General features: G+C 42.4%; 1 protein-coding gene across 15 annotated transcripts in view; it reads right to left on the reverse strand.

Moving 5' to 3' along the window:
* SPECC1 (sperm antigen with calponin homology and coiled-coil domains 1) overlaps positions 1-16,518 on the reverse strand; it is a 97,389-nt gene that overhangs the window by 39,037 nt on the left and 41,834 nt on the right. For all 15 annotated transcript variants that reach the window (XR_014574252.1, XM_083806425.1, XM_083806427.1 and 12 more), the window contains 4 exons: positions 3,555-5,113; positions 1,488-1,695; positions 744-817; positions 30-208 (listed from right to left, as the gene is read on the reverse strand). Coding sequence is in view for 14 of the 15 variants with exons in the window: in XM_083806425.1 (XP_083662551.1) it covers positions 30-208; positions 744-817; positions 1,488-1,695; positions 3,555-5,113 (2,020 nt within the window). In the remaining variant the exon portion in view is untranslated. The remainder of the gene's footprint in view (positions 1-29; positions 209-743; positions 818-1,487; positions 1,696-3,554; positions 5,114-16,518) is intronic.

Consider the following 16,518-nt stretch of genomic DNA (forward strand, 5'->3'; position numbering starts at 1 on the left):
TCAAATCTTGGCTTTTGTCAGTAACCAACCTGTTGTTGCCCTTCACTTCATCCAGCTCCTTTTGCAGTCTAGCACACTTCTCCTCTTCCTCCTGAAGCTTCCTCTTCACTACACGGAGCTCCTGCTGGGCTTCACACTTAATATCATTGGCTACAACCACTGCAGTCTGCAGATCGGCTTGAAAACGCCTCCATTCTTCTGTATCTTCCTAGGAAAAACAATTACAACGCCAAACTGTTTGCTGTAAAAATGCACTTACTTGAGCACTTTGTTATCAATCTCTCAGTGATCATAAGAGACCAGCATTTCACCACAATTTCAAGATGCTGAGGTCAAACTAAACGCTTGCCTGTTTACTGTTTTGACCAGACTGCCAAAGAAGAAACTGATGCTTAGCTCTCCATTCCAATACAAGTGCAGTCAAGGTTCTTCCTATAGCTATTGATCATTCGGACTTGTGATACTACAAGCACTGTTGCTGAAAAGAGTTCACTGCTACTCATGAAGCAGGAACAGATGCTCCTAAGTAGCACAAGTTCATAGGTACAAAAAGCAAAAGTAATTTGCAAAGGATATATTATAGTTTCCATCATAGGCAAAGAATCAGCTATAAACAAAGAGGACAGAGAATGAAAAGATGTAGAAGCTTCTACAATTGTTCTAGAAAAAAATACAATGCCTAACTGAAATCCAGTATTACAATAAAAGCTCAGCATAGCTTTGCCATGGTGTCTGAGCCTTACCTTCATTTGCTTAGTCAGAGTCTTCAGCTGCCTCTCTATATCTTGTTTTTGTTCCTCCAGCTTCATTGTTTTACCTAAAAACGGTTAAAAAATGAAAAGATTATTAAACACAAGGGTAATGTGAAAAGTGAAAATGAGAGGGCAAAGCAGCCTGTTTGATTTTGCCTCTAGGAATGCCACTAACAGATGTAATGGAAATTAAGATACTTTCAGTGGATCAGGAATGGAATCAGCAACAGATTTATTACTCAAACACCTCTAAAATGGTTTATTATTTTGAGGCATTTTACCGGACTTTTAAATTTACAGAACTGCATGTGTAAGATCACTTGGTCTGTACACCCGCCCATAAGCACTCAGTACTAACACTGGTAAGAGAATTGAGCAACTCAATCCACCAGGTGGCAGCTCCCCTTCCACACTGCAGCTGCAAACTCGACTTCCCAGCTGATCCTAGCAATTTTACCTGAAAGCTCTTTAAAAGGCCAGTAATTCTAGTTCTCTAATGGGTGATACATCATTCGTTAAAGAATGAGTTTTGGAGACTGGCTGTAATTTTCTTTCTGTAGCACTAACTGCTAAAATTGTGACTTGTGTGTATGAACAGGAAGGATTGATCAAAACAAATCATTCTGAAGTGAGGCTCTTGTCACACACCTCAAGACATGCCTTCTCCTCCCGGTTCTGGCCACAACTAAGCCTCCAGAATAAGTTCACTTAAATCCTTTTTTCAGCACCACCTACTTTCTAGGTCACTGATGAGCTGGTTGTTGTGAAGCTTGATAGCACGATGTTGTTCCACCTGGTCCTCCAACTCGAAAATGGTCTCCTTCAGGTTTTTGATATCTGCTTCGTTCTCTGATGTTTTTTCCTGCAACTTCTGGCTGGTTCTGCTCAGTTGCTCAGCCTGCCGGTCACACACCTCCTTCAGCTGACCACACTCATTCTCAGCCTGGAAATGTGGAAAGAAAGCTGCAAGGCTGCCTTTTATTTCTTAACAGATACCGCTCAGATTTTACTGATTACTCAGAGAATTGAACCTCTGTTCTGTGCATTATAGAAACCGAGTTTCAACGCTAACAAGACAGTTTCAGGAAACATACATGAGTTATGAACGTCAGTGTTCTTTCCTGGTCATAGATAACAAAAGAAGATGCTAGGAAGAGAATTAAGTTTTCTATAAGATTACCATAATTCCAAACCAGTCTGTGCAGGTAATGAACAGAGGAACGATGTTCCTGGAAAGCTCCAGATCTCTTCCCGTTTATGAGAATGAAATAGCTGCCTTAGGGCCAAGATGGTAATCAATTTGGCCATATTAACAACTTTGCTGCTTTTACCATGCATGTTTCTGATGGATTGTGAAAACATATGTAGGAGAGCTAGCTACTGCAGATAAGTATACTTTCTGGATATAGGACATCTGGAATTACTGAAGGGGGAACTGCTGCACTTCAGTTTGTTGGCTCAGGCCTACCTACAGATCGATGCTTTCAGGGTGGGGGAGATCCCTGAGTATGACCAAGCTACAGAAAAGCAAGGTGTAGGCTGCCAATTCAGTGAGTAGCACTGGCACAGGCTGACTCGAGGGCAGCCTTACAGAAGCCTGTGGTCTTGTTTGGGTGTCATAAATAGACAATGATTCAAAACAGCTTAATTCGAGGGAAAGGAAGAGTAAAAAGGAGGAAATCTGTGGTTTCAAAACCAAGCAATAAAAGTTTGGTGCAGAGTCTGAGCACTCAGCAGTTTTTCATTTATTCTTCATACTCTGCAGCTCCAGCAAGCACTCAAAAACATTAGGGAACTTCCTCTACGAACTCCATTTGCTGTGGTCACCTATTTAAACTGAAAAGACACCTGGATTTTCTAAACTGCTCAAATCACAGAGGTGAGTTTTGGCAACGCTCTCTTCCTCTGCAGCTAGCCAATTCTCCAGCTCTTCCCATGATCCCTTCCCATACAGGAAGGGCTGCACACACTGCTTATCACTCCTTCTGCAGCGATGGGGCATTAATCACTGCCTGGCACTGTATTAATGCCTGTCCTGTGACACCCCACATTGCAGCTCTCTTCTGAGCACCCCAGATCAGACAGCAAACAGAACCAATAATTGATCTAAGCTTGCTTGGAGCAAAGCTACAAACTACCAAATGAGGGAGAAAAAAAAATAGTTCTAAAAATATATATATATTTGGCAATTATTTTACCTATTTCAAAAGAGTACTTTTCAGTTTTGTAAAAATACTTAAGTTTCACCAAAAGAATCTCATCTGCAGCTTGACTGTACATCGTAAGTCAAGTCACTGTAAATATCGACTTCTCTGAGCATGTTTGCATGTTCTTGTACCCAGTGACATCCATAGTTCACCACTTACTAATCTGTCTGTCCTTCATGATTTATCAAGGATTTATTATTTGCTGATAAATACTTATGTCCTTCTCTTTACCTGGATTACAAAGTGATTTTCACTAATCTTTGTTCGCATAATATCAAAAGTAAAGTTTTATTAACCTGTTCTCTTGCTCCAATTTTGATAAATGCCTTTCTGTTTGCCAAAATGGTAAATTCTGCAGAAAACACTAGGGAAAATAAATTTTGAACTTATAAGCACAGCTGTGCTACCAGTTATTCCTGGAAAAACACACACATATAGCAGAAGAAACAAAAAATATCATATGGTCCCAGCTTCCACTCAAAATTAATGAATGCAATTGAAATCACGGATATTTATAATCAATTGCTGAATACCAATCCACAGACCATTTGTGGGAAGACAGACAAATTATATTTTACAACTGTTACTGCTTTACCTTAGATAGCAGCCCCTGAACATGCTTCAGTTCACTGTTAGCCTTCAGCAGCTCTTGCTTAAGCTCGGTACAAGATGCTTCTAACTGATCCTTTTCTGCATGGGCTACCTTCAGCATCTCTTGCACCTCCGAGGTGTCAGTAGTACATCCCATTGCATTAATTTCGGCAGCCTTTTGTTTCTCACTCTCTAACTGGGTTTTTAGAGACCCATTCTCAATTTTTAGACCTTCCAATGCAATTTTACAGTCCTCCAGAGTTTTTGTAACTGTGCTGTTGCTCTGCTGCTCCACTTCTAGTAGTTTAAGCAGCTTCTCATTTTCACCTCTCAGGCCTTTAATCACCTGCTGGGCATCTTGATGCTCCCTTTCTAAGCTTCTCAGGCTGCTGGTTAACTGTTGTTGAATGTTAAGCAATTTCTCTCTTTCAAATTGTGCTTTTTCAAGAACTTCTGCACACTTCTGTTCCAGTTCAAGGACTTTCCCCTCCTGAGCTCTGCTTTCTTCATTCTTGGACCGCTCTTGGAGGAGAGTCACTAGCTTTTCGTTTTCTTGACTCAGCTGTTCTGCTCTGTCTCTATGTTGACGAAAGGAAGTCTCCAAGAGAGCTTTCTCTTCCACTAGCTTCTCATTTTCTGCTGTCAGCTCCTGCACCATTTGTTGTTGATCTGACAGCTCCTGCAAAGTGGCTTGTAGTTCTTCTGCTGTGCTATGGTGATTCTCCTCCATTTTCTGTATTCTCTCTGTAAGAGATGCAACAGAAAGGTCGCTAATATTGTTTGGAGAACTTCCTGTAGTGGAGCATTTGGAACCTTTGACGTGGTTGCTGTTGGAGGATGTTGGCCTGGAAGGTATATCTGCTATATGTTCAAAATCTGACGCATCAGGTGATAAGGAAGCTTTAGTGACATCGCTGCTGGAAGAGCCTGAGTTGCGCAGTGCGCCCCCATTCACTCGCTGCCTGTGCTCATCTGTTTCATTTCTCAATGCATTTTTTGAAGGGGTTCCAAAACTGGATTCTTGGGTAGTTGGGGTTGGGAGGCTGCTGTCACCTCCACTGCTTGTTGTTGTGTCTGAGAGAGGAGAGTTCTCTAGATAAAGCAATTTCTCTTTCAAAACACGGTTTTCTTCTCCCAGGCTGGCAAGCTCTTTTTGAAAAGTCCTGTTTTTTTCCTGAAGGGTCCTTATTAGTGGGTCTATGTCAACAGGCGACGATGGTTCTAAATTTTGGTCTGAAGGTTCAGGGTTAAGCGACCCTTTCTCTTTGCATTTCTTCAGTTCACAACGGAGCCTGGTAATTTCAGAATCTTTTGTCTTTGCTTCTGCCAGGAGTTCTTTAACCTGAGATTCCAAAACAGCCTTGTCCCCAGTTTCACTCTCCTGCTTGGACTTGCCAGTGGGACGCACATGTTTGGTAGGAGTCGGCGTACCAGAAGAAGTGGGGCTGGGCTGCGTTTTCCTAGTGTTGGCTTGACCACGCAATACAGCTCTCTCTCTTGATACAGATGATGATATTTCCCGGGGTGCCGGAATCCCTGTGCGCTTTGCAGCTGAGACCGCTCCTTGAAGAGAGAAGAGATGAGGCAAACTGAGTGAGTTCATAAACAAAAACACGTCACAGGACAACACTAGAGCCTAGAGCAGGCTTGGAAGAAACACCTGAATGTTTGGATAGGTTTAGTCATGACCGAGTGCGTGGATTCATGTTTCACAAAGGTTCGTATTATTTTGCATTTCCTCCTCTCCCACCCCCTGCAAAGGGACACAGTCTGCTGAACTACTTCCCAGTGTTATATTATTAACATGCAGATGCTGCGGTATACAAACCGCAACCTTCAATACTGGCTTATTAATTATCTGAAAACAGAAAAATTCTTTATGCTACCTTGTGAAATGCTGAATTTACACCTATTAATTTCTGAGGGAAGATTCAGTAACTTGAGAAAAGATACAGTCTTTGATGATAAAATGTAATTTACTTTTTTAAAACCACACGAGTATTTTAACACACAGGAAACCAGTACTTGCATTATGCTCAATTGAGGCAGAATAAAAGCATAAACAAGGCTTGAAATACTTATTCTGTCTGCAGATTTAATGAAATGGAGCCTCAAATACAAAACGGTCTCCCCTGGCACTTTGAACACTAAGACAATTGTATTGCTGCCGCTCTCACAGAGATGGACAAAAGATTTTTCTTGTTATAAATTCCATCCTCCATTATGGAGGAAGAACAATAGGGGGTTAGAAAATTGATGCTCTTCCTTTTTCATTTTATTTATTATTATTTTTTAAACCTCATGGCAAAGCATTATGTGATTACAAGGAAACATTTCTGAGTAGCTGATCTTCATTTTTCAAGTCTTTTGGAAGATGAAACCACGGGTACTGAAGAAACAATAACAACCATCCTAACCATGAAAGTATTAACAATCCAGTTAAAGAAGAGAAGCACATTCAAATTTCTGCTTTTGGAAATTTACTCAAAAGGGAAAGCCCTAAAGTACAGAATAAAGTTTTGGAATATGGTACAAAGAAGAGATTTTGTCTGATGTAGCCACACAAACAGGATGCACGAGTCAGTTAAGCAAACAAAGTGCTACTGATCCAGTGTTTGGAGTGAAAACAAGTTCCAGAAGCACTCTGGGGGTAAATCCTAGAATCAGCCACCTCTCTCCAAGTTTGGAAGGCTCTCTTTGCTGACATACACAGGAAAAATTCACAGAAAATCAGATGTCTGCTAAGACCAAAGGGGGAGCAGACTCCCTGCTGCCCAACTGCGTGCCTACTGCCTTACACAGCCAGGCGACTTCATAAGCATCCCAAAACGTTTTTTGCACAGTGAGGGAATCTCAGTCCAGTTCTGCAACCGTCAGTAGCGCAGGGTACTGACGGGTTAATGTTAACAACACCCCCTTTGCTCAGCATCTCTTCTGAAGACTGCACAAGGTTTATAAAACCCACACAAACAGGAGCCCCTCCTCCTCTCCCCCAAACACACACACTCTGCAGCAGGCACAATAAACACCCAGGGACAAAGAGCAGCTGAAGAAAAGCCCCCTGAACACAGAGGCGCTGTGCTGGGAGGAGAGCACAGAAAGGGCTCTGTGATGGCAGGGGCACGATAAGGCCAGAGACAAAGGGTCCAGTGTTTATGGGAAGAGATAGCAGGGACAGGCTGGCCGGAGAGCGAGCAGCCCACACAGTTTCACGTTGTCATCTACATCTGGAGGCGCCACTGTATCAAGGCAGCACCGGGCTCCCCAGTGAAAAGTGCAAGGCAAGCAGGGATGGGAGTGTTTCCACTGCAGCTCAAATGGTTGCCGGTGCAGCTCCAAACCTAGGAACGCATTTCTCTTGTCACATTTGAAGGCTCGGGCTCGCCACTCATCCTGTTGCTTAACCTGGCACCTGTAAGTTGTACTCACTGAGCTCAGCAGACAATCAAAGCTCTTGGTGCTGATGCAGCTAACACCGTAAGATGATGGACAGGAGGGAAATTGCATGGACTGATGCGACGTGTCGTTCCAGCAGAAGTACAGCTCAGCACAGCTCCTTCCTGCTCAGAGGGAGAAGGTTCACGTGGGGATTCCCAGGAGTGCACGACAGAGAGCAAGGGCATGTGTCCATTGAAAATGCAGCAATATGAGTGTCCTGAGTGGAGGAGCAGTACTCACACAAGCTATAACCACGCTACAGGCTTAACATGTAAAATATGCATTACATGTGGCCATAGATGTTCTTTGATGGAGCCCAAGGTGTGCTTTTACGGCCTTCTGCTACGCCCTGGACTTCTATTCAATCTGAAAGGTTTTTCGACTGTCATAACGAAATCCCATGACAAAGCAAGTGCCCCAAATAACTCATCTGGTTTTTTGCACTGCTGAAACTAACGCAAGGCCATGACTGTCATCTGGTCAGCACATGACAGGGCAGCATTGTATAAGCAGTGGGTAGTGTTGACTGGGCAGTGTTACACACATCACAACAAAGAACGATGCTGCTACACGCTGGGACGAATTGTACAGCACTAAGAAAAACACTTGTTTCTGAGAGAAACGTAGCAGTTCTGGTAGCGATGCCAGTGTGCCTCTAACAGCCATCAGCTCACAACTACAACACGATCCAGAGCAAAGGAAGATGTATACATAAGGATAACCATCAAGCATATTTAACTGGGATTATTTAACTGGGATTATCTGTACTTCACTGAGCTTACTCAACCTGCCCCGTGTTTTGTGACTCCATACTCTGCTGAGTTGTTCTGTCATAAATCACAATGCATCTGCAATCCATCGGGAACCATCAACCAACCTGTGTGGTTTTTCATGCTGTAGAAGCATGTATGTATTTTCCTCTCTCCACCCTGCACAGTGCCATGGAGCACGAAAATGCCAAAGAGAACCCAGAAAAGAAATAGCTCTCAGCACATGTTGATTAGAAAGCACCAAACCAAACATAGGCACTAATATAAAGTCTATTTTATGGATGGCTCCCGCTTGCAATGACCTTGAAATTGAGCAGTGCAGCTGTTATAAATGGAACCGGCAGCCCCACAGCCCGAGGCACCCACTCTGCGGGAGCTCAATTTCAGGCTGCACAGTCTCCCGGGTGACCTGATTAGCTCTGCACCCTACTCTGGTTAAGGTCCAAGGGAGGCTCCAGACAGACGCGTGTCTGCCAAGCTGCAGAACCCAATTTTGGGTTGATTTATGCTGTTTTTTCAAGTGGCTGGAATCACATGGAAATGCATTTTTGAGAAGGTGCTTGCTGTTTTGAGCCGGGAAGAGAAAAAATAGCCTACCCTGCATCTCTAGGGCGACACTTGGGAAAAATACCCAACCCCTTAAATATCTTCCCATTTGGTCAAAATGGTGCTATGGCACCTCATTCCTGTTTTCACCATTCATCCTCCCTGCCCGGACTGTTATTTTAACTATCCTCTTGACAAATTTGAGTACAACCTCCTCCTCACTGCCCTGTGGGTCCAAGCTCAGGCTGTGTCTTTCACCTCTGCCCAACAACATATTTCCAATTCCCTTGGCACCATATTTAACCTCCCATTCCTCCAGTGCTGCACCCAGCTTGCCAATGGGCTCAGCTTGTGTTCTTCCACTTCACGAGAACGGGGAATTATTCCTGAATAATCCACTGGGAGTTATTTCCTGAAAACCTGTTTTGCTCAAACTGAGGTCACCTTCCCATCACGTTCCTCGCTTTGGAGCCCAGGCATAGTCCTTAGAGCTCCTCCGTTCTCAGAGCCTGCCATACTATTCAGGTGTAAGGGATTAAACCTCAACACTCACATAATACTTCTAACCTTCACAGTGGTTTAAAATCAACAATGATTTAATGCTCAAAGCCACGGATACAGGCAATTGTTAACTCCAGGTTACAGAACGGAGACCCACAGAGAAATGCCTTACCCAAGGTCACACAGTAAGTCAGTAAGGATTAGGACCCTGGAGCTCCTGGCTCACAGCCTGCTGTGCAGCTTTATTGTTTGCGCTGCTTTCTGCCAGGGGATACTTGCTGCCTTTCAGCTGGTGTCAGAAACGAAGTGGGACTTTAATGAGATAAAAGGTGACACCTCATGATGCTCTTCAGCCATTTTTAATCCCATTTGCTGCACAACTACATTGTATTTCGCAGAAGGATGGATCAGGACTGCTCTTTGGTTTTTCCACATACTGCCTCTGATCTATATTTGACCTAAGCTCTCAACACCTGTTACATCAGCTCCCACAGGGGCATCCACAAGCAGAAGAGAATGGAAAAAAAACACGTCCTAAACCCCAAAGTGGAACAGGTGGCACTGCTGTTCAGAAGTCAAGTCGTGGAGGTTGGCCGACGTAGTTACAGCCCTGGCAGAGCAGGGCAGAGTAGGTGGCAAACACTTTGCCATAGTCACGGGGGGCCACAGGTGACGTTTTGGAATGAAGATTCAGACAAGTGTCTCTGCCTTCACACTTCGTGTGCTCTGAGGTAACACATTAGCACTGCCTCTTCAGTAAAGCGCTAGCCTTTAAGTTAAATTTATTTTACTTGTCTCTTAAGTAGAATTAACAGTTCAAATACTTGCTTCTCCACTCCCAGGCAGAGGAAGAATCTCAGTTGGGAAGCGATTTCATCTGACCACAGGACCACCTTTCAAAATGTTCTGCATCGAATCTGTTTTTTAGACCTGGAGTCACTCTGCAACTATTTGCCTCTGGTCCGTGTGTCATTTGTGTCCCACAACCTGCCCTTTTCTTAATCCTTCTCTCCATCGACATATTAATAACCCAAAGGTTAATACCATGGGCTTCAGCTCTTCCAAGCACAAACTAATATGGAATGTTCCATTTTATACTTTCTTCCTAAATTTTAATTCTGGCAACTCTTAAGCTAAGAACAATAAAAGCACACTTTCTTCTCTAGCATGTTTAAAAATCCATGTTAATAAATCATTCTTTCAAAGTTTAAGTAGGTAGTGATTCTCCTGCACTTACAGTTCATCTGTGCAATTCAAGCATGCTGACCGCTGATTCATTTCAGAAAGCATTTCAGTCATGTAAGACTAAACCATGAAGACAGACGCATCTTGGGTGTGATTTCTTAAAACAATGGATACCTTATTTGAATTGCAAGGGCAGCATAACACGAAATAAAAGAAAACTATTCACAGCACTCTGCAGTATTAAAGTCATATGTTTCAAAACATGCAAGTGCCTGCAGACAAGTTTGCACTCTCATAATCACCTGCTGCACTAGGACAGGCACATCTCTTTCATTCTAGCTCCCACATTTGCAACAAATTATTTCTCTGTCTTGTGTTTCCTTGCCATCCCTCCCACTTCAAAATGGTTCTAAAGAGATAAAGACACAAAAGACGTCACAACAAGAAATTACGGGCTAATTCATAGCCTCCCTGCCAACAAAGACGACTGTGCTTCTTCTGTTGTTCTGGAATTCTGCTCCCATGAGCCAAAATTTTTTAAGTACATTTTCCTACCCAAACATAACTCCCAGGTCTCAGATAGAAAGGTGATTACTGTGAAACCTTGAGGGAAGGTGTTATTATATGGGCTGCAAGCATTTAGAATAGCCAAATCAAGACAATACTATTAACAGACCATTTTTGTACAGCAAATAAGTTATTAAAGCTCCCCATACAATTTTACTTTGCTCTGTCACACATGGTTTAGCTGAAATAGGTCCTGCTCATCAGTTTTGTTTTTCACCTTATCCTCTGGCCGTGACTTTGGTAGATCCTGGACTTAGCATCGACTGCACCTACCCAGGCTTTGCCAAGATTGTGCTGAGAGTCCACAGCAGAGTGGTACCATACAGTAATGGACAGGTAACACAGCCAGGTACTCGTGTTCGTTCTTGCTTGCAGAGGTCCTATCACTACTTTTAACGTATTATATACCTTGCTAAGGTCCTATCACTATTTTTAACCTAATTGGTGTTTCTTACGCAAAACAAACCTGGGGCACAGATGTACCCTAATCCCACTGAGTTTATGTTATCTTGTGTAGGAAGTCAAAATGCAGATGTCCGTCACTTCAGATGCTCTGTAGGTACATTTAAAATACCTTCACTGACCTGAAAGGTTTGACAGTACCTGTGGGAGACCTGTACTCTGCTGGACAGGTAGGAAGAGCGCAACAGATGGCTGAAGACATCTGAAATGGCACCGAACATTGACCTGAACTGTCAGACTTTCACAACAGATTTACCAGCTGGTGTTACAAGACGGGTAATAGCAGCTTTTAGGTGCTGTTTTCAAAATTACTCCACTACCACTTAGGTGACTTCCAACCACGCAATGTACTACGACTTAGCACAATGCATTAACGTGGGACTTCGTGACACCATCAATATGAAATTAGTGGCTGTCGAACCACAAAAAGACAGCATTGGCTTGGCACTGTACTCTGTTGACTCCCTGCTGTAAAGTAATACACATTGCAAGGAGCTGAGCCACATTTTCTGCGGCCTCATGAAAATTTTACTCTGAGTTGACAAGAACCTGATTAACCCAGGTGCTTAAAATTACTTTTCCAAAAGTGGCTAAGCCAATAACAGCTCAAACTTCAACTGAAAGCCCTGGTGAATTAGCAAATTACTTTCACCTTTCTTGCTCCAGCATTGCTCCTGTCTGTGACTGACACTGAGACTGATTAAGCGTGAACTAGGTATGTGTTTGGGGAAATGATGACTACACAGCACGAAAAGAAGGACTGGTGTACATTTGACTCTTAAGCACTTTTCTCATTAAAAGATTTCAGAGTTTTGCACAGGAATCTTGTGCAAAATGCCTTATTTTCCCCCGCCTTTACATTGCTTTGCTTGAAAAAAGTTAAAAACCAACTTTCCTGCTAACCAGTTATCTTCCCATATCCTAATTAACAAGAAACAGTTTCCACATGAGAGAAATATTAACACATCTCATGGTGGCATGAGAAAAAGCAGGCATAACTGCTAGAAAGGAGGGCAAATATAGCAGCAATCCTCTACTGTTCTGGAGTGCTCTTTTTACAGAAATCCCCACTGAGACAAAATCCCTATATGCATTCTGTCAAGTTATTTAATGTTCTTATCCTTAAACCTCTGGGCATGCTAACAGCAAGACAGCTTGATAATGAATACTGAATGAACGCATGTGACCCAATCAATTTATGAGGAAGATCTGAATCAGTTTTAAGTGCTTCTTGAGGGTTAGAATGAGAGCAGGACTGCATGCAGAAGGTCAGATTTTCAGAGAGCAAAATGTCTAAAACTTCTGGTTCGCCACCAGCCTAGGTAAAAGTCAGGATAAAGAAGGACGCTATTGTACGGCAACAAACAATTACAGCTTGATCTGCTTGATCAAGGGAATTAGCTGAGTGGGTTACCTTGTCAGCATTTTCCTGTGACAACATTGGTAGACACTCCTTTGGATATTCCTCAGTAACGCAGAACAGCATGCCATTTTCCAGCTCTTTCAGGGTTTCCCTGCAGAAAGACAATGCTCTCTGCTGCCTTTATGCAACAGCGAACAAAGCAAACCTAGGCTTGGCCAGTCATGGTTCTCCTGAATGAGTCTGTTTGCAGAATATTAGTCATAGAGCCAACACCTTTGCAGGTCAGCAAATCTTTGGGAAGGTTCACTTGGACTCCACCTCACCTTGAAAGAGGCAAGAAAATGGCTGCAGAATAACAAAGGTGGTTTTGATAATCTAACGCTAATTATATAGAAGCATCTGCTCAAATAATGCCTTCCACTCAGTAAACAGAGACTAAAGAGTAATTATAATGTGCACTTGCCTTCCTCTTTATGGGCCTGGTCACATAGAGCTCCTCTCTGAGGAATTGTAGTAGGAAAAATCTCCTTACCCTGACAGACATGCCAGTATCCACACAAAGGGAAATTCCTCTGAACATTTCTCGTGTTAGTTGCTTAGTTTTTCTGGAAGTTTGTTAATTCTAAAGTGAGAACTCAAGCTTGGATATGCTTATTTTTTAATATAGCACATTTTTTTTGCACTACAAAACAGTGCAAGTTTTACTGTAAGAGCAAACATTTTTGCTTAGGAGAAGCCTAGGGACCGAAGATACATTTGTGAAATACATTGGCAAAACTGACAAGATGCAAGATCTGTACTTCACACATCTATCCTTAGCTAGTATTTCCCATCTTTTGCTTTCACAAATAAAAATTTCACTTCCAAATCTGCTCAGAGTCCACAAGGCATCCAAGAGGCTTCACCGTGCCATAAGCCTCCTGTGTAAAGAGAACTATGAGGGTACCACTGTGTTCACCTCTAAAATAAAGTACACAAAACCCCATGAAATCACCACGTTTGTCATTTCTGGCAGTTTAGGTGCAGCTTATGAGAGCGTAATTGCAATCCACCGCTGCACTGCTTAGGATTTTTAGAGTACCCAGCAACCTGGCATAACAAACACAGAGACATCCACAGCAAGTGGTCTAGCAAATGCCGAGAGAAACTCTATATCATATGCTTACTGGAATGTCCTCCTGTAAACTCAAACCTACTTTTTTGGGAACTGTTAATACCAGTGGGTCTGCCAAAAACTTAAGTCACCTGCTGACTGTACCCCTTGTCTCCCCCTCAAAAGGATGATTAAAACATTCTGTACGTAACATTATCCCGACATTAATCTGGTAGAATTTACAGAAATCCAGCTAATTTCTCAACTGAGATGGCTGCAATATAGTTTTCCCTAGGTTAAATAACTGTCAGTTGGACTAAGAATTCCAGGATTTTCCTCATTTCTAGCTTGCAGACAAGTAGATAATTCTCTTCAGCTCCAAAAATTACCTCCCTGCTCATCTAGCCCAGAAGTCTATTAGTCCGGCATTGATGGGTTAACAGTAGGGACAAGACAGCTCTACTCCCATTTCTGGGAAAAACTATTAAATTAGACAGAATACCAGCTTTGAGTGTTTCAAGAAGTACAGGAAATTAAAAAAAAAATAAACTCTTAATCCAAGTAAATTCAGTTAACTATGGTCATCACAGAGTAGCAAGTAGATACATTCCTCTGCGTACAGTGCATATACGATGGCTGCCACAACTGAACATTACCGTCTGATCTGTGTCTGGTGGGTAATGAGGAACAGTTACCCAAGACCTCCTGGTCCAAGGATCCGACAGGAAAAGTGAAAAGAACCCTGCTGCTTCCAGACACGTCGGGTGCTGTGCATCACGAAACTACACGACCTACCTGATGGATCTACAAGCACAAAGGGTAAGAAAAAGCAATCCTAAGTAGGAAAATGTTTGATATCAACATTTGCACAATTAGAAGGCTAACTTAGTCAACTTGTTAATTTAACTGTTCATGAGGCCACGCTGTGAATTGAATCAGGGAACTGATTTGGCTATAAAAATTATCTACTTGCTTTTTTCTCCTTCTCCTTTCTTTGTTAAAAACAGAACCTGATCTAATTCGTGTCCTTCCCACGAACACTTGAGCTTGTACCAGTAAGGGAGCAGCAAGCCACTATAGGAGGAATGGAGCAGCTGAAAATGCCTTTAGACAGCACTGCTGTAGAGCGCTTTGTATTAGGAAACCATGACCTGAACCCTCCCGTTCAGGAATGCTGCCCCACGCTTGGCCAAAAGGCCATGGCTGACTGAGCCAAAATAATTTCTTTCCTCGTGAGTTCTCAAACCCTGCTAAATCCAGATAGAGGGAGGAAAAAGTGGATCAAAAATGAGAACATGAAAGAAGGTTCCTCCTTCTCCTGTAGAACAGAGGGCAGGACTTAAAAGCTAAAGGCCACTTTTTTTGTTTGCTTAATATTTAATACCAGTAGACATTGCATTGGTATTACAACCGACTTTTGTTTACTAAAATGTGATGACCACATAATAAACCCAGTTTTATTGCAGTTTCCAGCCTGCCCCAGTGAGGGGGTGGGGACAGATTCGCGATTTAGTTTCCACAGCTCATCCAGAGCTTTAGCTGTGTCTGCCGAGTAGAGCAAGAAGGGAGCCAAGCAGCACTGTCCTGAATAGCTGACACTGGGAACTGGGCTGAAATCATTAAAACTCCATCAACACAGGATGAAACGCATCAAGGAATGAGACAGAAGGAGAGAGAGGAAGAAATCTCTAACATAATGAGATGTTTATCTATAAAAAGTTGCCCACTTCAAAGCAGGAAGAGCTTCGACTCCTCGGTTAAAAAAAAAGCAGCTTTTAATTAAAAGATCAGTCAAAGATTTTCCACAGTCAAGCAGCCTCAAAGAAGCTGTGCGTGGAGGAGGCAGGGAGTAATTTCTAAGTTGATTAGTCCATTCTTCAAACTCTACAAGGTTTTATGAAAGCAAAATTTCTCAAAAATAGATAAGGACTGTGGAAATACCTTCAGCTCCTCAAAGAGCATTGTCTCTTCCCTTCTGACACCTCATCAGCACCAGCTTTTACTCAGGAAGAATATTATCAGAGCTGTGTGAACCTTTGAATGAAATAGCCAGTAAGCCCAGAACTGATGGACTGTGAGATGGATGCTCAGCTTCGGGTCAAAGGAAGCTATTGTACTAAGAGTCCTGCAAACATAAAACGAAGTATGTCTGTACATATGTCTGTACACTGCTTTAGCCAGATAAAACAAGCCGTCTTCTTCACACAATCTTCCCTTATATGAGGGTTTAAACACCTTTAGAGATTTACATCTACAGCACCAATTTTCTGGAGCACTCTTTCCGTTCAAGAAATGGTATTTGCAGATAGAAATGAGTGCGACACCACTCTTATCCTAGCACCAGAATAGCAGCATTACTGCTGACATTACATGGGAACAAGACATACACATTTCTGTCTGGTCATATATATATTTTTTTTTTACGCCTTTCTTTTTGTTTTCTGAGAAAACAAGATTTTGACAATTCTGCCTAGAATAGAGAAAATGTTACTTCTGTTCCACAGGCTGCAGTTTACCAACTATTTTATTGTGGCACAGAGAGGACAACAGCAGAGCTATCACAGTCACTAAGCTGGTGCTGTGAGTTCTTTCCCCAGCTGGGGAATACCAAACCCTGCAACAGCTGGTGTTCATGACAGCTCAGTCTCATCCCCACTTACCAGCTACTAATTGTGACTAATGGAACTATCGTTGAGCTGGTTCTTTTCTGCACAAGCATGGAGAATTACCTTTGCTTTATTTTAGATGTATTTTTTTTCCTATGAGAATAAATATTCAGATATGCTTTGGAAGGTCTTTCCCTTCCCTGTCTTGCAGAGAACTAGGTTCCTGCCAGCAAATTCATCATTATCCACACCCTTGTAAAACATCCCCTACAAAAGTGATTACATGAAGAATAATTATATGGTATTATAAGCATTTCTACATCTTCATTATAAATGCTGCAATGTGAAAATGGCAAAAGACCTTTACGATGTTAAAAACAGGAAAGAAAACCCCTCTAGATACAGAGAAGAAGTCACCTTTGCATTTTAGTTTGCTC

This window comes from Anser anser, assembly GCF_964211835.1.
Source record: "Anser anser genome assembly, chromosome: 20".
Lineage (NCBI taxonomy): Eukaryota > Metazoa > Chordata > Aves > Anseriformes > Anatidae > Anser > Anser anser.